This window comes from Ruditapes philippinarum, unplaced genomic scaffold, assembly GCF_026571515.1.
Source record: "Ruditapes philippinarum isolate M1 unplaced genomic scaffold, ASM2657151v2 ctg6442_1_1_1_1, whole genome shotgun sequence".
Taxonomy (NCBI): Eukaryota; Metazoa; Mollusca; class Bivalvia; order Venerida; family Veneridae; genus Ruditapes; species Ruditapes philippinarum.
In genome coordinates, this window is record NW_026860920.1 from 27,322 (window position 1) to 54,743 (window position 27,422).

Here is a 27,422-nt window from a genome sequence, read left to right on the forward strand (position 1 = left end):
ACTTTGAATGCCGCCCTTCCTTGTTGGCTTTGTTTTTCATATTTTATATTACGGCAAATTAAAAACATTGATTGATCAATTATAAGTGTATAACCTGTTTAAGGCTTTAATATGATAAAGTTTATAATGACTATAATAATGTGTCACATGCAAACTGTGGAAATATAATGCGTGTCGGTCTTTGTACATTGTAATTCAATATATTCTTCAAAAATAGAATATTAACTCCCCATTTTGAGAAGATTCTTTCATACATTGAAACAATTTTAAATTGGAATTATAAAAACGATTATAGTTTGTATTTTTAAAAAAATAAGGTTTAAATATACATACTAAGTTATCTTTATCAGGTACAGTACTTCTAAATCTGATTCAGTGATGTTGCAATTCATTGCTAATATTCCTCTATCGAGTTTGATTATAAAATTCTAATAATGAAATGTGGATTCGAGAATGTTTCAATCCTACAGTAAACTCTCTTAGTAAGGGCCGAGTTGTAACCGTCGTTGACTTCAACAGTCGCCTCTCATCGCTTTAAGGTCCAAACTGCGAAAGCGTTGCATGATTCTAGATGTGAGAAAGCTACCCAGCTAGCTAATGTTGCTCACTAGGGTTGACTATGTTATGATATAGATATATTACAAGTAAATGATAGGTGTCGAATTTCGTCTTTACGATACTTTTATTTCGTCTCGCTAAGAATCTAAGGCCAGAGGATAAACCCGAATACCATTTATAAATAAAGTCTCTAATTTTGACTTTAGCGATTAACTTTATTGTATATAATATCTCTTTGTTAAAACATTATTTACTTCACTTCTATACCACATTTATAACACTAACATACATGTATATATAAAAACACTGTTACTGGGCTACTGGTACAAAACTGGTACCAGGATATATATCCGTTGCTACTTACAACTAATACTCACTAGTTTTCTCACTGTTTCTGTTGGTTTTTTTTGTTAACGTTGTAATGTATTTGTAATTTGTATAACATGTATCTCTTCATTCTTGAAGGAAATTTAGAAATCTTATCTTATCTTATATTATCTTACCTTTATCCATGTTTATGATGCTCAATCAAATCGAGACTGCAAAGATTTCAATTGTACCGTTTAAAGCGTTCTTTAGGCATTCTGTTGTTCAGTATAGATGTATGATGTGTAATATTGAATTAATCTACCGCTTTGTGTGTGATGTTATGAAAATGACGTACCGTAAGACGAACTCATGTTTTATTTCGAGAAAACGTGTAAAACAATGATAAGGAAAAGAACGAGCAAAACAAACAACAACAATATATTTCATATTCTCTCTGAATGATAAAGTATTAAACATTTCTGTAAGCGAACATCTAAACAGTGATAAATATTTTCAGCAAACAGACAACACAAACTTAAGTTAAATCGCACAAAACGTCCCAGGAAATGCTCGAAGCTTTACATGCATGCCTGATAAAAAGGAAATTTAGAACTTAGTGGTTTGTGTCTCTATTTGCTTTGTTGTATGCATCTTTTGTTATACCTTTGAAATTAGATTTAATGCATAACATGTGTTAATTAATGGTATACAGTTTATGGATTTCAATATCTTTATAAACAACTCACAGTTTTTTAAGGACATTTTGACTTTTCATTTATGGATTTACTTCTTAAAGTAAAATAAAAAAGCACAAGTTATGAAAATTAAGTACAAATTTAAAGCATTATTTTGTCACTAAATTAATGAACGTTATTTTTATATGTTTTCCAATGGATTACACTAACAATATACACTATTCTATTCCGTTCATCTTCAAACAAAAGTAAAGTATTATAGAACAAATACTTTTCTCAATAGCAGTGACTATTGACCACAATTATAATTCTAACATTTTCTAAATAACATGTAGATATTTTTGAACACAAGATAAAAAAATGTGGGTGAAGTGTTTCAATCAAATTTCTTAAAACGAGGATGAACTGTCCGAGTGGTGAAGTGTCTGCAAAATATTGGCCTGAGGGGTGGACAGCCTGTAAATCGTTCGAAATCGTGATGACCTTCTTCTCGATATTGACTTTCCAGCGTTTAAATATAGAAACAGAATCAAAATTATTAAAGATTGCGGATAATTGGCTGTTTGAAAGGTCTTGAGAATTTACTCCGTATTTGTTGATGGTCAGATCTAAACACAGAACATTATTAACAGTTGATTTTAAACAGATTGGGTGCATTAATGATCATTTAAACTGGAGATACGAAAAATTACTTTTTAATAAAGCCTGGTTATCAAATTGATAAGGTATGAGATGACAACACATTTGATTTTCCCTGTCATATCTACACAAATACAAGTGAACTCCGTTTGGTCGAACTCGAATTGCTCAAATAACTTCATTTGCTCGGAGTAATCTCCTGCAAAATCAATTCCCTTTATAATGTTTATTGTGTGTACGAATAAATCACAAAATTATAGACAATTAAAGAATGTGTCAAAAATCTATATCTAGTACATATATGGTGAAGCAGTCGAAGCAGCCAAGGTACATCTTTCAAATTTTATTGGTTGATATTTAGACCTGCGTAAGTGTGAGATGTCCCTCCTCCTCCATGTTTAAGACTCTCATACTGTGATTGGCTGAAATCAGTGATATGAATAAATCATTTAAAAACGTCATGGTACGTAGACACGAAATGTTATAGATATTGAAAAATCAATATAAAAATAATTTCGTGACAGCTATGTATGTAAATTCCTTATCATAAACAGTACAAAACAATATTGACAACATAATTTTCTTCAGTTTAAACTTAATTGATAGATCCCTACTCTAATCTTTCATTTGAATAACATTAGATTTAACCACAAACATTGACATGTGCTCTTTGTTAACAAACATTGTGGTGAAATTCTTGTTGTATTCGCTAATCTGATGATTAGAATTTGACAAGTCAGGGATATATGCATTAATTTAGTTCATTACCTGTCTGGTACTGTGCTGGAATTTGCTGAAGCAGCTGAAGCATAATATAAAATTACATAAATATTGGACATTTGTTTATGAAATAAGTGACATGGGAAAATGCAATGTTCATTTGTAACCATTTAATATACATACACGAGTAAATAAAGGGTTTCATATGGTAAATGTTGAAATATAATCAAAATAGTTTTAGACCATAAACAAATTATGCATGCACATAATAATATTGCTAAATGATTTTAGAAACAAATAATAATGACCGAGTTTTATTATTGTGACTGTCCATCTTTTGAAATATATAGGCAATTCAGCTTATATTGGCAATGAAAATATGAGCATAATACCACTTTAAATTAAATTAATTACGGTTAAGTCGAATTCATCAGTAAAATTTATGTCAATACTTGAAGACTAAACGAACTAACCATAATACAAATGAAACAGTTATTTTTCTTATTATTTCTACTGGGTTGTAAGAATTCAGACGTAAAATGGGGGATAAAACAATATATTGAAACCTGTCAACTTAAACTTAAACATAGCGAAAGGTGATATCCCGTATTTGTCCTTTCGTTATCATGTTAGAATTGAAATGACATCGAACCGGTCTTTGCTCATCGATGAATTTCTTTCTGTCGTTTTGATGCGGATATATAAAGAACACAAGCCTACAGTCTTCATGATCCATTACTACGCATCAAACATATTGGTTATACAAACCTAAACATATCGCTCAGATTTAATATTCCGATTATTGTCAAACTCCCTTTGACACAAATTAGTTATGGAATAGTGAACTGTACAGTTTAAAGCCAAAAACTATGTGATAAAATAACAATAACGCTCATATTTATAGTTCGCAGTGTAAATTAAAAAACAAATATAATACCGTTTAGAGAATCATAAGCCATCCTGCTTTCAGTTTCTGTTCTATTTTGAAGTTGTTCGTAGGTATTTCTAGAAAAATATTATTATTTATTATTAACTAAATAAATATAATAAGATTTTGTGATGTGGTCTTGCAAATAACAGCTAAGTTTAATATTCATCTTTCTGCGGTTTTTTATTCCTCACATTAATAATAATTATTAATTATTAATTAGCAACTCCACTGAGGTTTTTTGACATGATGGGACTGAAATTTTTTTCCAGATAAATGTACCATTTGATCTTGTGAAAAAATTCAGATCATTCGCACACATCATTTTCCAAGAATAATTATTCTAATTGTAAAACAATGTCCCAAAATGAAAAGCGTTTAAACGCTTTTCAATCAAATCGGGCTAAGAAAAGGATAAAAATACGATTTTTAATTTATTCAAATTATATTTCTTACCAATCTTTGCATATATTTCTGTTTGAAGTGCCCCAGCTCATTTATGTAAGAAATTCAAATGTTATGTTTTTAGGCTTTTAAACCTCAGTGGTGTCCCTTTAAGTGTGAACTATTCCTGAAATTTATCTTTATTATCTTTAATCATCATGTATATTTAATCATTAAGTATATTTATTTGGAAGTGATAAAACCATGGGAAATAGACGAAACCAATATTATCAATATATAAAATATAAAAAAAACAATATTTGACGGCTACTTACGGTGAATGTGACGGAACATTAAATAATTCTGTTTCTCGTGACACTGATGTTGGCTGGTGTTGATTTTGCTTCTTCAGGCCTATTTCATTAAAAATGATATCAGGTGTTTTAAAAGTTTCCAAAATACTGAGTTATTTTATGAATATCCAGAAGATAGATTTCGGTTTCACTTTATCGAATATTTAGTTCACACCACGTCTTTCCTATACATTTTTATTCTATTTTAATTTCAATTAAATTTAGAAAATCATAAACATGACATTTAACTTTTTAATTGAAACACTTTGACTTTAATTACAAGGTTTTTTTTTCTGTAAAGAAGGTATGCGTTATGAAAGGGCAGTTTACGCTTAGCGTCGGCAAATCGATGTACCGTAATCGGATGCGCGACAAGATATTTAAGCGTTTATATAATGCTATTGAGAGTACCTGTTGCTGTCCGTTTTCTATTTAAAACAACCCATGTAAAAACAACACCGATTAGAATACCAACAATTAGTGAGGCAATGACAATCGCGGCCATAACTCCTGCTGCTACACTTATCTCGTTTCTACCTGCAATAACAATAGTGTTGATAGTGCTTACTCTTAACAACATATCTCTATACAAAGACTTTATTTATTAAAGACTTAACCACATACGTGGTACGCAGACCGTTTATGATTCAGAACACACATGTATTTAAAAAGATCTGTGACTAAACAACATAAAGCTAGTTTTATGCACCATATTTAAGGTGAAGATACTTGTTTTGTCAAGGGAAGTCATCTCCTTTGTGATGTTGTTTTAGAGGAATCTGTGAGCGTGTCATTTCAATATCGAAATCGCGTTTATAATAAAAAAAATATCATTTTGAGTAGGAAGTTTTCCACATATAACATGTAAACATATGAGGTTATACTATCTGTATATCATTTTCAGAAAGCCCTTAAAAGAATAGGTCGTAGCCTAGTCCCATATTTCTCCATGATTTTTTTAGTTACCTGATAAAGGAGAGATAAAAATGGGGAAAATACGGGTAACAACACTTACTATATAGACCCTTTCATTTAAGACTGGATTCAAGTTGTCGCCCTTGGATGGCGTCATTTGGGATACATGTACGATTAAGTACATTAATAAAGGGATATAAAGATCTTAATCCTTTCTCTTGTAAGATTGCCAAATTGAAATTGCCAAATTTGTTTGTAATTGAATAAGATATAACATAGAAAGGATGGGCAAATGAATAGAATGTTTACCATAATAAGGTTAACGATTGTTTTTAATACTAGACCATGTTGCTGGGTAACCATTTTCGTTTGATTCTAAATAATGAAAATAAATTATAATTGTCGCACCGTGTTTTACCAGGCAGTTAAATCGTACTAATACCAGAGATGTAGATAGTGTATGTCTCTGCTAATATACAGTACCCAAGAGATATTTTGAGTTTCAAAAATGTAAGTATTCTATAGTTTCGAAAAACGGCTGCATAATAATTAAGACAAAGTAAAACAATAATATAAATCTATGTTATTTCAAAAAATATCCAGGCATAAAAAGTAAAAATTCTTTTGAATGGCCCCTATGATGATCCATCAAATTAGGATCATAAATATTTTGACAACTAACAAACGTGACGTGATGTAATTTTGCATTCTGGTGATTTATGTGTCGCTAGTATATACAACATATGCACCATGTTAATTAATATGTTACGGCCCAATGGCGCTTTTATACATACCTATTTACACATAAAATAACTCTTTAAAAGGAAAAGGTCTTTTTTCATAATTGTAATACTAAAATTATCTTATAATCGTCTGTTGCGAATCTTAGATAGAAAAGCGATAGACCTGCCTTAAAGGTGAAGATTTTTTTTTTTCAAAAACTGTTACTCATAAAATTACGTGTTATTTATTTTATTACCCAGAACAAATTCTTAAATGGTCTGAAATTTAAATCTTACTATAACAAACGAACACACAATTACTTAACTGTAATATACACTAATGAAGTTGTAAAATTACTGTGTACATATTGATATCTACCAATTATTAACAATAGGACCATAATGGCCCTGAATCGCTCATCAGAAACAACTTTTTTCCGTGTTAGAAATTATTTTTCGAATGAACTTTCCGAAAGGCAAGTCCAGCTCCACTTGCTCCTCTAGTTATATAGTTTTACAACACTGATTGTTTTGTTGATTTTTCTCCATTATAAATCTGACCATCATTTCATTGTTCATGTCATTGTCCACTATATAAAGTGAAATATTTTGTCCTAATATTTTGGAAAGGCTTTGTTAAAAATATTGCAAGTGTGTTCCTATGAGACTATGTAGAATAAATGACCACACGAACAGGGTAAATTTTGATGGGACAATTTTTGTGAATGAAAACACGAAAATGTCACATGCAAAATATGTAAGGTGTTGACGTTTAAAAATTACAGTTTAGGAAAAATAAGCTTTTCTATACATTCTATATGGTACCATAACTTACGTCAACAAGAAATGAAAATAGGTCAAGCAATATCAAAAATAGTGAAAGTAGGCCAGCTGATATTAATTCAGCATCAGAAATTACACATTGGATCCAAATAACAAGTCTGTAAAAACGAAAGTAGGTCAAATGATATCAAAAATATCAAAATTTGGTCAGCTGATATCATAATTCACTTCAGCATCAGATATTTAACCATTGGTCCAAATTTCGTGTCTGTACATCAAAAAGTAAAAAAGTAGGTCAAATGATATCAAAAATAGGTCAGCTGCTATCAAAATTTCATTTAGCATCAGAAATCATACCTCTGGTACAAATGTTTTAAGATTGTACGCCACAAAACAAGAAAGTTGGTCACTTGATATGGAGGACATTCCAACATGAGTTGTTTCCCTTTCATTATTAAACTTTAGTTTAAAGAAATGCCATGCTGCCTGCGGCATTTCAGCTTAAGCGGTCTACAAAAGGGGCAAATCAAATAATTATGAGCGAATTTGATAAACGACTAACTAGGAATGCTACAGACAAAGTTTAGTGATTATCCACCAATTAGTTCAGTAGGAGATGATATTTAAAGGTTTTTCTATTTTTAGCTCTAGAGACCTCTAAAAGGGGCCAATCGAAATAACATGAGCAAATTTGATAAAAATCTACCTAAGAATGTTACAGACAAAGTTTGGTGATCATCCATCAATTAGTTCATGAAAAGAAGATGTTTAAAGGTCTTTTCTATTTTTAGCTCTCCTGACCCTAAAAGGGGCAATTTGTATTGATATGTGCAAATTGATGTGTGACTGTCCCAAGGATGCTACAGACCAAATTTGAAGTAAATTCTGTCCAGTGGTCCAAGAAGATGAATGTTGACGCATGACGACGGACGCCGGACGCCGGAGCATCCCCCTTTGATACTAATAAATCATCCTGATCCTTCGGTTCTGGTGAGCTAAAAATATCTGCTGAATTTCATATAAAAATAAAAACAAAAACCCATAAATGCCGGTCATGAGCTAGTGAATAGTCTTCATCTTTTACCCTCCATTATTCATGTGCAGATTTATACTAGATGACTAGACAGGATGTTTACATTAACTATTAAACCAAAGGATGTTTCAGAAGCATAAAGCACTATATGTTATCAGAACAGCTATACATAGTCATTCAGGACATGGTCTATCTATGCAACTTCGGAAAATTGGACGCTGAATAAAAACGTATTACTCTCATTGGCCTATAGGACATTGATATTGTAGATAATGAGGGGTAACAATATTTTTTCAAATCCAGACAACTCCCAGAAATAATCTCTATATTAGGCAACATTTAAACAAAATATCATACATAAAGCGTCAATTTTTACAATTTACTTTTTCCATTATATGTAAGCGTGTAAAGGTCAATATGCTAGTCCGATCTACGTATAAAAGAGCATTTAACAAGTTTTTACCTGTTATACTACCTGTCTCTTCGTAACTAGGTTTATCTGTAATAAAAAAGCTTAAAGAGGCTTACCAAGTCCTTTTCCGAACCGTCCTTAAAAATTCAGATATATAAATCTGCCTAACAAATTATAAGTTTATTTTATGTTCATGTATGTTTACCTATACATATATTTATGTTTAATATATTTTCAGAATTGTTGACTGTTGAAAGTCAAAGATCACATGAATTGTACAAATATGATTGTTATTTATAGGTTGATAAATGACAAATAAATGTTAAACGACTTTCTTTTGTTTAGCTCTGAAAATATTTCTGACATGTCATGTCATAATATTATCATTTTATTCACAAACAAATGCTTAATGTTATAGATAACTTACTGACGTCAGTATAAAATCTCGGATTGTTTTCAGAAGTATAAGAGTTCCCATAAGGATCTCCAGTAACGGTAACATAACATTCAAATGCCAGATTGTTTTCTCTATTGGCATCAGCTGCTGTTGTGTTGTATCTGGTTGTAGCTTCTCGTGTATATCCACATTGATTGTCACTGACTGCAGTGCCCTCATCATATGTTCCTTGTGGTGCTTGATATCCAATAAAGTCATCATTTTGGGATGTTTCCGATGTTCTATGCCATCGAATAATAGTTCCTGGCAAGCTTCCTATATTAGCAGTACATGTTAGTTCCAACTCATCTCCTACCTCAGCAATGGCTATGTCAGATGGTGACGTTCCTTGTACTATAAATCCATTCTTCCTTGTTATTAATGATGTCACTTGGGGTCTTACTGGAATTTTAAAGCAAAAAATACATGATTAACATAATGTTCTAGTGTTAAGTTTCAGCAACATAATTACCATTTATTTTCCCCGTCACTGTGGAGAGTGGGGTCGGGGAACCACATCCACCACTTCCACTCACAATGTCATATATCTCTCCCAGTTAAAGAACAAACAATTTCAATTTCAATTTATTTACAAAATGCACAAGTCCCACAATAGCGGGAAACATCAGCAGTATACATACATAAACATATACAAATACATAATGGAAAACGGCTATATTACATTCTTAGGATAATAGTAATATATAGTTACAATTTGGTGAAAAACAAATATATTAAGTTAACATATTTAGTATGATTAATGGATCAAATAGAATGTTTACACCTTTCATAATAACCTGTACAAAACGATACAAAAGCCTATCGAAAAAAACAAACACGAAAGATATCCAGGTTATAAACAGGTTCTAACAATTTAACATTCATTTCAGTATCAATTGTTTGTAATAAAACAGAAAGTTTCATATTTGAATCTTAGATTTGCATGAGAAAAAAAATGTGCGCAACGTACTTATAGCATAAAGATCGTAATTTAATACTTATTGTAATAGTGTGAAATTATATATATTATACATATAGCCGAGAAGACATAGTATTTCAAATATCTTAAGATATTCTACTTTTCAAATTTCAACAAAGGTGATTGATTACATTTTGCATAATTTCAACATTTTTATGAAAGAGAGAGATACTTATATTAAGTACGTATAACAAAGAAACAAATTTTCTTTTAAATAATTCAAATGTCAAATAAATAAATATATTTATATGCTTTACTCAATATATAATGATTAATTTTGTATATTTAACAATATAAGTTTAACTCTTTCATGATACACAAGAAAAGGAAAATAATGCAATATATTTGCAGCATAAAGAGCATTTTTGTCAGTAATGTCATTTCAGAAAAATAGTAAATATTCTAAAATTTCTAGAAATGTAGTATTTTAATGTTTCACAATGTGACATATAAGTTTCAGTGAACCTTTCATAAACATCCTATGTGAACTATGTGAATATAAATTACAGAATATACTGTTTTTAAACAGAAATCATTAAGATCTAATACATATACATGGTATATTAGTATGTTGACATGTTTCATCTACCAATACCTTAATCTACAGTGTACATAACATAGACAATATATGTAACATAGAGAATAATCAAGAAAAAAACAAAATATTGCATAATTTTATTACAACAGATACTTAAATTTTCTAATTTCTTCATATTTCTACAGTTTAATAATTCTACGAATTTAAACATAGAACTTCATATTATAAAGTGTTTGTTTTCAACAAAACAACAGCAAAAGAAACATCCATAAAATATACAATACATTTATATACACTGTATAATTGCTTTGAAAAAAAACAACAACAACATAAACAACAACAACAAATTTTTAATGGGGGTTTTAGTTTTTGTTTGCCTTGTTTCGCAAATCCTACTTAATCTTTTCTGTCCAAAGCTAACTGCTATAGTTCATGTTTTCAAAATTATATTTTTTTTACTGTAAAAATCTAATGTTTTAGTGTATACTATAATAAGGATGTAAATTGTCTAACTTCTTCACAATTACCCCTGTATATTGTAAAGCAATGTAATTGTAAAAGAGTTTATTCAGTGCATATGGTCAATCTTCCTATTCTGTGCTTAGGATTTGTCTCCCTTACAACATGTTTAGAGTAAATTGGCCATACATGTTTAAGATGACATCATTACATTAAATATAGTGAAAGGCAACACTGTTTCGAGTGTAATTGCTAAAAAGAATTAGTTGACTTTTACATGTAACATAACATGAACGATAAATTGTGCAGGACGAAAATGCAAAACCGTCTGCTTGATAATTACTATGGTCGGAGGATGGCAAGTTTATTATCATTTTATATTGAAGATCTATTAATTGAATGATTGAGTTATATTCTGCAAAATGTCATTCAGAGGGTTGTCATGAGTGTCTCATAATATAGTGATGTCAATACCATGTGATATCCGTGTGTGATACGTATTTAACAATACAACACAATGAAATAAATTAAAAATCAACTTTAAAAATGTTAGACAATATAATCATACCGTAGATTCACTAATTGAATAAGCTACACAGTGGTATTTTTAAAGACATGTTCATGTTCCCCACTTTTGATAATTATCCCTTTAATATCATACGAAGATGTATGTACAGTAGATAATAATTAATGAGACACAATAACGAGCTTACCAGATAAATGTATGTAGATATTAAATATTTTCTCGAAAAATGAAGACAGTTTTTTGTTACATTTCAAAGAACAGGAATATATTCGCAAGATGTAAGATATGTGTCTCTTTGTTTACTACTATAAATATTTGCTAAAACTTCAGTACAAAAACTTTATAACAGATTCATTAAAGTAGGAAACAAATCATCATAAAGATATACTGATGTAAAATAATACGTTGATACTGAGCAGCACCGCCTCCGTGGTCGAGTGGTTAGAGTCGATGACTTCTAATCCAGTTACCTCTCTGGCGTGGGTTCGATCCCCGGGAGATGCTTTGGTAGTTTAGCGCGGAGGAAGGTAGTCAAGTACTGGTGTAACTCTCCAGGAACGATGGTTAGGAAACTACCCGCCTATATGACTGAAATACTGTTGGAAAAAGGCGTAAAATGACACAAACAAACAAACAAATGATACTGAGCATATATTAACAATTTGAACTATATAACAATACATGCAAATATCATAGTATTGCAAGCAATACAAAGTCCACTACCGGTTAAAATCCTAGCAACATTCGGAATGCCCATAGCCAATTCATTATGCCATTGTGGGAGATATGTATGAAAGATCTTAGTTTATCTGTATAGTAATGTGTTAAGTTCCCATGCATAATAAGGTAATTATGCTTATACAACAGGTCACCAAAAGATCAAATTTTCTCAGAATAAATATATCAACTCGTGTTTCAACTCTTGCTACTTTTAGTACATTTGTTTGAAAAGTTCTAAGGTCTTTAAAGTAGTATGTGAACACAGTTTAAAGGAACAGCCGGACCGACAGACGGCACATCTTTAAACATCTCTAGTTGTAACCAGAATATAACATTTACAAGTACAAATGTTGCTGCAATGCAGCAATTGAGAAGCTCCGCGCAAAAAATGGGCTCATTACAGATACCTTAGCAAATCATTCCTACGCACAGGTCATGTTATATTTAGATTAAGTACTCTTGTACATTTTCCGGAATGTTTTATAAATCATTTTTTGCATCATTATACTTATCGTATACATGTACTGTCCATAAGAGAGGGGCCAGATATTTAAATAAAATATATGCTTTCACTGATGCCTAACTGGTAAGGAAAGCAATTCCATTGAATACAATCAAGACTTACAAGACTTGTCAATGTAATGTGACATGACTGTAGTGCAACAGTGTTCTGTTTGTGACACTACTGTAGTCAGTAACATAAGATGATAAAAATATCAAAGCATGTACATTTTCTTTGTACGTGGGATAGAGGCCTGCTTCTATTTTTAGAAACACTTATTAACATATTTTTTCATCACCACAACAAAGGTGTCAGACGAACAATTTTTAAGTAATCGGCTTTACAATGAGATACCTGAGGAATGTCGCCCGAAACTTAAGAAGGCAAAAAGACGTCTTACAGTTGCTGATGCTGGTAAAGAGATGAGAACAGATGGAATAGCAGATATGAGCTTCAACATTGGAAAGACTTCATTTGTTTGGCCAGTATATGTAGCTCCTATCCGGGATGACGTCTTGCTTGGCTGTGACATCATTGATGAGAAGGACATCACTGTTAACACAAAGAAGGGCATATGTATTTCAGAAACATGGATACCATGCGACGTTATCAGATCTGTTGAACAGTCAGCCAAAGTTAAAGTTTCGCGTGCAGTAACTATCCCGGCAAATTCTGAATACATACTTTCAGGTCACTGCAACAACATATCCTTGTCAGGAACTACAACCTACATGTTAGAAGCAACAGAAGAAGCTAAAGGAGAGTTATTAATTGGTAGATGTGTAATCACGCCTAAAAGTAATAAAATTCCGCTTAAGGTCCTCAACTCAAGAAATGTACCAATAAGGCTAAAATAGGGACTTTTATTACATGCTTTTCGGTGGTTTATAGAAATATATCAGTGATATAAAACTGGTAATTTCACTGTTTGAAACAGTGAAATTACCACTTTGATAATTTCACTGTTTTGAATTTAAGCCCCTTACGTTGTTTCGGTGAAATACCAGCGTGCACAGAACTGGGTACCAACTTAATGACGTGACGTCGTAAATGACGTCACGTTGTATTATTATTTGGCGCGCTTATCATTCAGTATTAGGCTAAATGTCTTTTTAAAACGTTTCTTTGCATATAATAAAAAGAAAATTTGTTTAGTTTAGTGTAAGATTGAAATATATTTCACCTTGTGAACACCAAAAGTTCATATTTCACTCGTGGCTGCGCCACTCGTGAAATATACCTTTTGGTGCTCACTCGGTGAAATATATTCCTATCTTACACTGAACTAAACAAATATCCTCTCTATACTACACCAAGTTGAAACAATAATGCCAATGAGAATAAATGCAGACATATCAAAATGTGAGGAAAGTTTATCTCTCTGCAGACTACAGAGTACAGAACACAAACATCACAGAATCATCCCAGAAAACATTCTACCTTTAAACTTACAACAGGAAACTGAAATGAGAGACATACAGCAACTAGCTTCAAGTTTACCAAAAACACATGAACCAAAGGCAGACCATGCAACATGTACCCAATTACCGCAACATTTAAATGAACTATATGAAAAGAGTGTCTCGCAGCTTAATCAAAATCAACAGACTCGGCTACGTAAACTTCTGTTTAAACATCAAGAGTCTTTCGCAAAATCAAAGAATGAAGTTGGAAAATGTTCCATCCTTAAGCATAGCATTGACACAGGATGTGCAGCTCCGGTACGGCAACCCCTTAGAAGAACACCACAAAGTTATGAAGGAGAGGAGGATAAATATGTTAAAGAACAGCTTGAAGCGGGAACGATTAGACCATCCAATTCTGCCTGGAGTTCACCATTAGTAATGGTTAGGAAAAAATCTGGTGAAATTAGAGTATGTGTAGACTACCGGAAATTGAATGAACGAACAGTTAAAGACGCATACCCTCTTCCAAGAATAGATATGTGCTTAGACTGTCTTTCCTCAGCAAAAATCTTTTCAACTGTTGATCTTCAGAGTGCGTATATGCAGTTAGAGGTAGTAGAAGAAGACCGACACAAAACAGCTTTCATTACAAAATCAGGTTTATGGGAATACAATGTCCTTCCGTTTGGACTATGTAATGCGCCAAGCTCATTTCAAAGATGTATGGAGTTGATTTTTCGTGGACTGCAATGGGAGATTCTGCTTATCTATCTAGATGATATTATTATTATGTCTCAGAATTATGAAAGCCATTTTGAAAGGTTAGATCTAGTATTTACAAAATTAAAGGAGGCTGGACTGAAAATAAAACCATCCAAGTGTGAACTTTTCCAATCAGAAGTCTTATTTTTGGGGCACATTGTTGGACAAGACGGCATTAAACCAAATCCACAAACTACAAAGGCAGTGGAGGAATGGAAGACATTAACTACAGTAAAGGAGGTCATGAGTTTTCTAGGATTATGTTCCTATTACAGATCATACATCCAGAATTTCAGTCACATTGCAGCACCGCTTACAAGGCTTACAAGGAAGAACATAACATTTCAATGGGATAATGCATGTGAAGAGGCCTTCCAAACACTCAAAGAAAAACTATGTACAGCACCAATTTTAGCTTATCCTAAACCTGGGCTAAAATATATATTGGACACGGATGCAAGTGATGTTGGAATTTCAGCAGTTTTATCACAAGTTCAAGATGGAAAAGAGCGTGTTATTTCTTATGGCTCTAAGAGACTAAGCAAAGAACAAGAAAGGTACAGTGTCACCCGTCGAGAACTGTTAGCTGTCATATATTTTGTGGAGAAATTCAGACACTTTTTACTAGGTAATCGATTTACGTTAAGGACTGATCATGGATCACTTCGATGGTTGTTCGAGTTCAAGAATCCAAAAGGGCAAGTAGCTCGCTGGATAGAAATCCTTCAACAATATGATATGGAAATAGTACATCGTAGTGGGAACAAGCACCAGAACGCAGATAGTCTTTCAAGACGCGACTATGAGCAAGAACTCTGTCAACATGATAAAGAATTTGAAACTGATTGTGATATCTGTAGGGATATAAAAGACACATGGAAAGAGTTTACTGAAGAGACTGATGACACAACTGATCTTGGACGACGACAGGAAGCAGAAACCATATGGACAGAGCAAAATGATAACATACGTGCTTTAACCTCAAAGTCAAGTAAGCAGCCAGTAGAGCACAAAATTAAAATGAGAGCTGATAACAGAGATCCAGAAGACATTAAAGTAAAACCAGAGTTAACTTTCTTACCTTGTTATACCTTCCATGACATAGAAGATCTACAGCGTCAGGATGCTGATCTTGTACATTTACATGACTGGATAGACCAAAAACTTACACCACAAAGAGAAGAAGTTGCAAGCCTTAGCCCAGCTGTACGGAAATACTGGTTGAATGTACAGACACTTGGAGTATGGACCCCGCCCTTACCCGCCCCTGAATATTAAAAACTAAAAGTATTGTTTATTACAAGAATTAGTTTTAAATTTGTGCTTATATTAGTATGAGACGGTTTAGTGTCTAACACGTGAACAAGTTTGAATAGAATTTCATAACGTTTTTAAAAAGTCAATTTTTTACCAACGCTTCAATTACCTGAAGATACCAAGCTTCGAAATGTTAACACAACTGACCTACATATATTTCAGGTATTTGTGTTATCACATGCCATTTATTTCTGGTGTAAATCAGTCGATGCGTATATTCCTTTAATAAATAAATGCATGTTATTATCAGATCGTAGCTTTCTTCCAAGCTCTGCACATTTAGTTACATTTTCCTAACCGTGTCACGTGCTTCTTTACGAATTCATGACGACTGGAATGTTTCCCGTAAATTACAGCGGGGAAATCGCTGGGAAAAAGAAATTCAATCGCAACTACTCGGCCCTTTCTGTCAGTCTTCTTGATTTGGTTTCTGTACTGATTAGAGGAAGTAACCGCTGCGGGGTTTTGGTTCTCGGCATAAAAATGAAAGCGCAAAACAGTGCCAAATATCATTCCTGTCGTCTCACATCAAAGGAAAGCGTACGGTGTTATCTTTATGAAATAATGATATTTTAGGCACTTTTTTAAACGTGGTTAAAATAGCGGAAAACAATTTTTATGTTCAAGACATGTGACCAGGTCGTAATAATATGCAAAAATATTTTGACGTACGGTTTGCACGATAAAAATAGGCATGGTGTTTACAAGTGCGGATCAAGAAGGGGAGCCACGCACATAGTCCCAAGTGTCTGTGGTTGAATGCAGAAAACCTCGTAAGACGAAATGGTGTTATATATCGTAAGAGTTGGACATGTTTTGAAAGAAAAGAATTCAAGCTCCAAATGTTGGTTCCAAAATGCTTAAAAGCAAAAACATTAGACTTCATATAAGATGCTGTAACAAATGCAATTTAAATAAGTTACCAGGGAAAAGGCCTAAAAAATAGTGAAAACAGAATCCCTAAAGAAAGTCCAACACGTCAAAATTGAAAATGTTGCAGGCTCGGTTTGATTAAGCCTGTTCATGGAAGACTAAATTGCGGCAATATCAAGTTGGTTTTCCTTTGGATCGTGTTAGAATCGATATAATGGGACCATTCCCCCTGTCAGCTCAAAAAAAAAAATGTATTGGTTATTCGGGACTATTTTACCGTTACATGGAAGCATATGCCATACCCAATCAGAATGCAGAGAATGTGTCACATAAACTAGTTATGGAATTCATATCAAGATATGGGATTCCATTAGAACTTCATTCAGACCAAGGAAGAAACTTTGAAAGTGACCTTTTCAAGGAAGTATTGAACCTGTTGGAAATTAAGAAAACCCGCACAACTGCATACAGACCTAGCTCCAATGGACTGATTGAAAGATTTAATGGCACTTTGGGCAAAATGATACAGAAGTACATCAACTCTAATCCAATTAACTGGGACAAACACATTAATCTTTTATTAGCAGCATATCGCAGTACTGTCCATCCATCTACAGGTTATACTCCTAATATGCTGATGTTCGGCAGAGAAGTGAATTTACCAGCTAACCTCCTATTTCCATTTCCCAGAGACGTAGACCATACTGAAACACATGAATATTTATATCAATTAAGGGACAAAGTTGAGGAGTGTTATCACCTAGCGAAGAAGCTTCAGAAAGGCAGAAAAGAGATCATGACACAGTGACAAGAATCTATGAAAGGACATATCAAAAAGGAGAGCTAGTTTATAAGAGGACAGGACCAAGGAGGAAACTGGATGACAGGTTCGAAGGACCATTTATCGTTAAACACATGTTCAGCCCTGATATATATGAAATAGTTGGGAAAAAGAAATCTTTTGTTGTTCATCATGACAGATTAAAACCATTTCAAAGTTAAGAAATACCAAAGTGGGCAAGATCTCTTCAGGGAAAAAATTCTAAAGCATGTTAACTGTTACTACCCTGTTAATTAACATTTAACAATCACAATTTGCATGTACTACACAATGGGAACGGACAAACTTATGGAGAAAAGAAATGATTACCTTTCGTTGAATATTTTCAATATGAAGTTTTAGGCCATGAGCTGGAGATGCATTTCATGTGGCTGTATGGGCAGCAAGAAGTCACTGTCAGACCATAAAAGGAAAGACCACCTCCAACTGGTCCCAGCTCAAACTAACTATAATGGATTGGAGGATAAGCCTGATTTCATGAGGAGGAGACGAACAAATGTTTGTACTCAGACCAAGAGATACAAGAAGGAATCAGCACTGTCTGACAGACAGAGACGGGTTGACAAAGCCACACTGAAATACCACTTTTTCATGAGAGACCCCTACCTCGCTTCAGGTGTCCATATCCCTTATGCGTTGAGCCAGTGGCAGAGTCTGTATAAGGTGGCTGAGGAGAGGATGACAGAAAGAGAGAGGAATCTGTTCCTGCACCCATCCAGATGATCGAGGAGCGTGATATGTCACTGACCCAACAAGTCCTCTACCGTTCTGCCAAACAAGCATCGCAAGTGTATAAAGAAGATCCAACACAGTATGATACAGCAGTGCGGACAAATCTGGAATATTTATTTAAGTAAAAGTTAAGTCTGTTTTCTATGGCCATGCTCCATCTTTTATCAATTTACAAATGTTTATGTAATTGTTGTTAAATGTAAGGTTTATTAACAGAAACCTTGTGGAGCATGGAGTCAAATCTCCATTTTATTTCACTTTGCAAACTGTTCTGTCAGTAATTTATTTGAGATCTTTTATTAATATGTTCTATAAAAGCTAGAATTAAGGTCTAGGCTTGTGAATTTATTAATTGAAACCTTCTTACATTAGTTCTGGCTGGGCTAGTACCGCACTTTTGTTCGGTTTCTTTTTGACAGTTTAACTTTTACATTTAACAATAATTTGAATTTACATTTGTAATAATATATTTTATTGTTAGGACAAACAAAATAAGTTCCATTTATTCATGTGGTTACATTCTTTCTTTTTGGAGCATGGTTTAGGTAGAATTCAAAGCAATGGTTTAGAAAGCAATCCTAACAGTGGTCCCTCCTGATGGAAGAAGAGACGAGACGAGACTTATGTGTGAAAACTGGAAGACCTTTTTACAGACATTTTAACTGTGTATATTATTATTTAGAAACAAAATAAACTGTGTTGTGACAAATTTTGAGAGGAGTTAATTATAAACTGTGACATTCCATAAAAACAAAAAAACCAGTTATATTTATATTATTAGATTCTTTTTCATATAAAATTTGCATTCCGTGAACATGTTAGTTGTATTTATCAGGGTGGACATATGTTTTTTAGAATTTATTCTGTTAATTGTAATTAACAGGATGGACTTATGTGTTTAGAAGTTATTCTATTTTGTTTAAATAAGTATAATGATTTTATTCTCTTGTAGATTTTATTGTTTATTGTGTTGTTAGCAGCATAATTCTATATATTTTTATGACATTTCGAAGACTAAATGGGAAAAAGTTTTTCTTTTTTAAGGGGGAGTTTTGTGGTAAAGTTAGGAATCTATTCATTTGATTATGCTGCATGTAAATATTACGTCATATTTTGTAATTTAAAGTTACATCATTGTTCATTCATTTTTAATCAATAACTAGTAGATATTTAATTATGATCAAGGGAGATAATCATGATTAAGTCTTACAAGTTCCCTTGAAAGGAAAGGGATATCACTCTTGTTCAGCTAAATAAGGGCTAACTATTTTCATCATTTTTACAAGTATTCAAATATTCTAATGATAATTTTCTTTGTGTTTTTATTATTCACAGTATTAATATTTTTTATTTCGCTTTTTCCTTTTCCAATCTCAAAATTTATTTCTCGTATACGTGACACACCTTTCGTATTGTCCGCCATTATTTTGGTTTGGTAAATCATATCACGTGACTCAGATCCGAACATTTACGGAAATAATCGAAGGGCTTCCCGCCAAAATATAAATCTAATTTGACTAACCCAGTCAAATAAGAAAATGCATTTTTTAGAATGGTCAGAAATGTTACGGAGAGCGTTTCTAAGTTGGAAAACTTTGTCAATACTAGTTAAATAATGCATTTGATAACAATAAGGCGTTAATTTGACAATCTGTTTTGATGAATTTGACCAGGAATATAACTTTAATAATTCTGCATTTAATGTAAATAATACTGTGTTTTGAACACATTCTAAGGAAACTACTTTTTTGGGACTACTTTCACAAAAGTTCCAGGGATATTCTATTTATAGAATTAGGGATGAAGCATGTATCACTTTTGTTTTGCACATTTTACTGGCTTTAATCATTAATTATTAGAAATTTAGTATTTGAAATAAGATATGTTTACTATTTAGTATATTTTGATTATATATTTGTCATTTTAAGAGTGTTAATTACAGAATTTTATTTATAGATTTGACTAATTAAACCTTAATAACCTCTTTTAGACCACATGGACCAACCCAAAGTTTGTTCCATTATTTGTACCCGGGAATTTATGCAAACAATCAGTCAATGTTTTATTGTTTACTCATTTCATTATGTTCATTATCACTTTGTTTTGTATTTGTTTGTTGTAAATACATATTGTTATATTAAAATATACATTTTTGTTTGCAAATATATGTTAATTTAGTAATTATGCTAAATCTTACACAATCTCTTTAAAGGACAGTCCATTATGGTCATTTCTGGTTGTTGAGATTTGAAGCATCTATTGTATCATAAATAAGGATGCAGATCCTGTTTTCAACAGAATTTGGCAACACTTAGAACAATAACTTAAAAAGAAAGGAACAACTAGGAAACTTCAGGAAAATAGGTTTATATTTTTTGCATTTTGTTTTTTAATTAAACTTAATTAATTCCTTTCATATTTTTTGGCATTCTTTATCTTTAGCATAAATTTAGAAGCTTATAGAGATCAGAGTTTTGTAACAGGGACTTTGTCACTGTTTATATAACAGAAAAGTGATTGTTTTCAATAAGATTACGACACTGTCTGTTGTATTATATGAGAATATACAGTTGAACAGCCTGATCGGTGGACCTGTGAGCCTCCCATTAGCCAACTGGTATTCTTCAGCTGAATAACCGCTTTCCCTGATCTCAGTTATTTGTTGTCTTAAATTAAGTAATATTCAAATAACTTTTTAATAGAGAAACACTCAAACTAGGTTTAATGTAAATAAACTTGAATTTTATAAATGTAGATATAGCTGAAATTATTTTTTCATCTTATTTTACTTTATAATCTTTCGTAATTGAGCGTTTTACATTTCATAAGGAATAAAACTTAAGTGAACTCATGTCAACTTTAGCAGTTTTTCTTGCTTGTCTAAATGTTATTTGCCATTTGTTTATTCTTTGTGCTATTTTAGTATCAGTTTCAATTATTTCTATTCAGAATCACATCTTACAAACTTGGTTATCACTTGTTCAAAGTAATTTTGCACTGTTTCATAACATCCACCCTGTATGTAAAGTTGTTTTATTTAAAAAGTTATCTTGTTTACTGAATACATTTCATCAAAACAGCCTGTTGTTTCTTTTCTCTATGTAGTTGAAATTACAATTTTCCCTATTTCAATTAGAGAGTAAAATTATAGAACCTGAAACGTTAACTTTCCGGTCAAGTTAACCGATTTATTTTGTCTTAAATAAGTGTCGACCGGTGGTGTCATCCTGACACACAGTATACATATATATGTAAATACTGAGATTATGTAAGATTATGTAATTATCAAGTTTTTAAAATAAGTAAAAAATACCGCAATTCCGAAAGACAGTCATAGGCAAATTTTACCACAGACCTATAATCCTTCTCATTTTCTACAAATATCAACAACTAATCATGGTAAGCAATATAAAAATCCATATGGCAATAAGCCAAAATACAAACTTTCATTGACTTGACTTTTCAAAATGTCCTTTGCATGTTTTGCGGCAAATGGTATATCATGATATAACAAGAAAAGCATTGATGCAAAGCATCAAAGGGCATCCAAGCAAGAGATAGAGCAAATTACTCTATCTCAATCCATTGAGAAGTTGCAGCACATTGAAATCAGTTTAGATTAAAAAACAAAACAATGCAGAATAGTGATTTTAGGCAATTTTGAGACGTCCCCCGTTGCCACGGTAACAGGAAATTTAAAATCGAGCATGCTGGTACAGAGGCTATGGTCCAGTTAATATTTGTGCCAAGTTTCATCGGTATTGAAGCATTTTTCATAGTTTCATAGAAGTTTGAACTTGTAACGGGAGGCTTTTCAATGAAAATTAATCTATTTAAACACGTTTTCGCTGGAAATGTCTTTCATTTAGAACTCTATGCTTGTATAGATTAAGTCCAAGTGAAAGCATGATAATAAAATCAATTAAAATAAAATTATGCATCATAATAACTAGCAAGAGTCTCACTTAAACTACAACAACTCAACTCAAAGAACCCAAACAAAAATATAAGCTTATATACCCTTTGGTTTACGTTATGTGCAAAAGTGGACTGGCGCGCGACCCACTTGCGGAAACCAGTCTGAACGACACCTTGTGCGACCAGAATTCTGCGCGCCTTAACAATGTTCAAAATGGTGCACAAGTGGTTCATGTATACAGCCTGTTGTGCAATACAGACATAAGTACAAAAACACATAAATATACATGTTAAAGGGACTCCACTGAGGTTTAAAAGCCTAAAAACATAACATTTGAATTTCTTGCATAAATGAGGTGGGGCACTTTAAACAGAAATATATGCAAAGATAGTTAAGAAATATACTTTGAAATATTTTGAAAATCGTATTATTATGCCCTTTTTAGCCTAATTTGAGTAAAAAGCGTTTAAACGCTTTTCAATTTGGGTCATTTTTTTACAATTTAAATAATTATTCTGGAGAAACGAAGTGGCGCGATTGATCTAAAATTTTGCACAAAAACCTACATCAAATGGTACATTTATCTGGAAAAAATATTTTCAGTCTTATCATGTCAAAAAAACTCAATGGAGCCCCTTTAACATATGTTCAACTTATAAATTCGCAGTAAATATACAGATAATAATAATAATAATAATAATAATAATAATAATAATAATAATAATAATAATGTACACAATGCAAACATGAATTGTTGAAAAAGCTGTTGGTCCGAAGCATATTGATAAATGCTTTGTTTTTAAGTATTCTAGCCCCACTATAAAATAGAGAAAAGAAGAATCCCTAATAAATCCCTTTAAAACCCATTCAACGATGAATTTGTTTTTTTTTATTTAAAATTGAAATCTGACCTTTTGATTGACTTCTTCTGTAGTCATTCGTCGCGAAAGAAGTCATTCGAAAAAGGTAAGAATTCAATTTTTAATAAAAAAACAGTGCAAATTAGTGCAGTTTAAACTTGCAAAAAGTAAATATATATTTGTATTATTTATGCTATACAAGATTGAGACACTTACATTTGATTAACTATTGTTTAAACTTATTAACAGCAGAAAAAGTAATCTGAGAAAATCCCTTTTATATAAGCTCAACATTTCAACTCCAATGCCAATGACCAACGAAATGAGTAAAGAAATATTGGCCAGATATACCATCCTAAAAACAGTACCTCTTTTCAAATTTCACAGTATTGTAGCTATTATAAATGTTTACTGTCACTGTTTTCGAATTCGCTGTTCACAAAACAATAAACAGATTTTTTTCGGGACATTACACAATGTTAAAGAGTCTGTCTATGTTATTTATAGCTTTGAATCTCGCACATTGTACAGTCAATACTGCTTTCCGCTTCTTTGCATATTCACTTAAATTATAGAACATTGATTCTGCTTTGAATCGCACGCGAAGGGGAAAAGCCATTATATGACCTTTATACATAATAAGAAGATCTGAACAAACGGAGTTTCTTTAATACAAATTTAATTTTAGTTCTGTAAATCGAAGGGTTTAGAATGTTATAATAACGGCGTCAATGACAACAGGAAATATTAAAGCACGATAATGGGCTTCTGTCCTGTGTTTGTCGTATTCGACATTAAAATGAAGTCTATTTTTATAACTTCGATCATGAAGCAGATAACTCTGTTTACATATAAAGCATGCTAGACTACGAAAACGTCAATACATGATTGAGTGTGCCAATGAAATCAATAATCCTATGTTTAATAAGTAAAGTTAAAACGGCATAAAAATAAGTAACACAGAAAAGTGAAAATATAACAATTTACAAATATATTATTATTTGTAGTTATAAAACAATATTTTTATTTTTTTCAAATAAATTCCAAGTTCAAAATGTAAATTGGCATGGACACAATACGCTAGACTAATCTAATCACATATGGAAGTGTTAAAATGAACAAATATTTGAAATTTGAAGTAAATCCAAGAATAATAAAGAAAATTATAGAAAAAAAGGGAAAATCAAAGTTTACGGTGGAGATAATTCTGGAAGTATGGACGATAGATTTATAAACCTTGTAATATTATTATGATGTGTGATTGGAATTTTAAAGTAAATCCTGTACGAAATGGAGAAAAATAATAATTTGTAGAAAAAAATCTAAGTTCAAGGGGTTCAAAATTCTTAAAAGTCAAGCCAGAATATTGAATTTGATTTGTGAGTGATAATATAATTTGATGAAAATACCTCAAGAAATAAAGAAGTTCTAGAAAACAAACAGTTTTTTTTAATGAAAATTCTAAGTTTAAGGATAATAATTCTGATAGTATAGGTGCTAGAATTATGAACCGCGCAACATATGATGTGGGTGATGATCAGACATATATATTTTAAGTTTAAAAATAAAGAAGCAAAAAACAACATTTGGGGGGGGGGGTAAATTTAATAGTTTGGTGCTAGAACTTTGAGCCTTGACGTGAAAAATCTCCATACTGACAACTATCCATATTTTAAGTTTCATGAACATATTTTCAGTAATATTTGAGTTTTCACAAATATTGTTATATTTACATTATTTCATAGCTATTTATAGCAAATGTTTCAACATAGGAAGAAAAAAAGATGTGCATATACACCAGATTGTCAGATCGCAATTAAATTTTCTATAATATAAAATAATTTCAGTACTTTTTGCGTTATCATGAGATACAATTTTGTGGACGGACAGACAAACAGACAGACAGACGGACGGACGGACGGACGGAAAGACAAACGGGCGGAAGTTAAACCTAAAGTCCCCTCTGGTTAAACCGGTAGGTGAATAACAAGTGAGCGTGCCATTCTATACAATTTTGTCAAAATTGTTTCAGATATTGAGAGAAAGGTAAAATATCCGTTCATTTAAATAACTATTCAAATATGTATTTAATAAAAATTGCCAACCAAATTTCACTTGTTCCTAGTTCCACTTTCTAAGGTATTTCAGCACTTTCACTATGAATCAGATTTTTCCTACATTTCACAGGTGTTTGTAATCAACAATGTAATTAACTGAAGTGGTATTTATATATAAATATCTAAAGCAAAGTTTAAGCATATATACTAAAGTTGTAATCATTAAACTTGCCTAAAGCTTGTGTGAATGGGAAGACAATTTCATGGCTTTCTTAGAATCATATAAAAACTTACCATATGCTGAGAAAGTTGAATTCCTATTAGCTGATGTAACTGAACTTGTTGTGGAACTTTTATAAGACAATTCACATCTATAAGTCCTGGCATCATCACAAACTAACTTCTCTATGTTCATGTCCAATGTAAGAAACGTGTTAGCAGGTGTTGTAGAATCCCATAATCCTCCAGCAACATAATCTTTAGTAGCTGCTACAGCTGCAATATCTGAACTTAAAGAAGGGGTTTCATTTATTCCTGCTTCCATTATTATTAAAGTCTGCCAATCGTTTTGTTCTGATCCTGAAAGCGTTGCTGATCTAAGTTTCCGTATCGATATGAGGTAAATATTATTTACATCTGTTTCAGAGACATCACATGTCATAGTTAATGTTCCTGTGCTGCCTAGTAAAACTCTCTCCCTGCTTATAGTGAAATCCACACCAGAAACTGTAAATGAGACAATGAGAATAAACATTGTATTTTTGAGTAACTTTCCAAATCGTTCATCAAACATTGTACGAGGTTACCACGTTTCAAGTTCTGAGAAAATAAATAGTGATATATTGTAAAAGGGACATTTGATTACATTGATAAATATGTATCAGAGATAAAAGGATAACACATTTATTTAGAATGAGAAATATTATTCTAAATGGTTATGAAAAAACATAGTTTAGAATTACAACAAAAATAGCGTGGCCCTAAAAATGGTCCATGTATACCACTGCAAATAATTATGGCTAAATCAGTATAAAATGTTAATTGTTATACGATTGCAAAACTACTTACCTTTAAAGAAAGTTAAAGCTATAAATAAAACAAAGCTTTTAAAAACGTCCGACATTTTTCTTTGATTTAAATAATCTTCCTACTTCTCTTTGTAAATCAAACTGTTTATAAAAAATAAAAAATACTGTACAATAAATTTTCAATACAACAGGAAGTATTATTTAAAATCTATTTAAACTTTTATCCCACTGGTGTCATAAATCTTTTTAAAAAAAAGAAACTCTTAAGTGTTTATTTTAAATCATACATATTCAATATTCAATGAATCTTCAAAAATAAATCATATTTAATTATTTTTGATTGTACGGTTTGACTGGTTTAGATGTGAATTTATCTCAAGAACTATCATATTATGTATATCATTTCTTCTACATGCCGGGACTGGGTGATGAGTTCGAACGAAGAGAGGTATTTGAGGTCGAAATGTAACTGTATGTAGTTATATAATAATCCAGTTAGTTGCCACATTTTAAAAAAAAACAAACTTTTTAGCAAAACGTTCCAATTTGTAACGTAAGTTAATGGTCCAACTATAAAGCTTGTTTAATTATCAGCATTTTCTACCGCCTTCATCAATACCAGAATACAGACATTAAAACATATTAGAAATATTTTGTAATTATTCAGATAACATTTAATAGATTATAAATTATACGACCTAAAATAAAAGATGAATTTTAGTGTCGACAAGTATAAGTTTATCTAATATTGTTTGTATATGATAGACAGCAAATAACATTGTGACTATATTGTAGATGAGTGATTAGTCAATACTTGATATTGACAACATGAAAGACAAGATAGATTATCAACCGGATACATTTAGCACGAACACAGTTATATATGTTTGATTAAAGCAAAATAATCATTATAAAAAGGTATTTCAAAATAAATACATCTTCTTTAGCATAATAAATAAACTTTAAATTTTATTTGATATAAACTTTAAACAATGGAACGAAAACACATTTATAGA

General features: G+C 31.8%; 1 protein-coding gene across 1 annotated transcript; it reads right to left on the minus strand.

Annotated features, from left to right (window-relative positions):
- Positions 1 to 709: 709 nt before the first annotated feature.
- Positions 710 to 26,556, minus strand: LOC132713923 (mucin-3B-like). The gene is made up of 9 exons (XM_060696627.1): positions 26,447 to 26,556; positions 25,673 to 26,104; positions 8,879 to 9,289; positions 8,503 to 8,538; positions 4,998 to 5,123; positions 4,569 to 4,647; positions 3,859 to 3,926; positions 2,970 to 3,003; positions 710 to 2,623 (listed from the first exon to the last, which is right to left on the minus strand). Exons 1-9 carry the CDS (start codon positions 26,499 to 26,501, stop codon positions 2,545 to 2,547), a joined length of 1,320 nt encoding a protein of 439 aa, XP_060552610.1. The 5' UTR covers positions 26,502 to 26,556; the 3' UTR covers positions 710 to 2,544.
- Between the last annotated feature and the right edge of the window lie 866 nt (positions 26,557 to 27,422).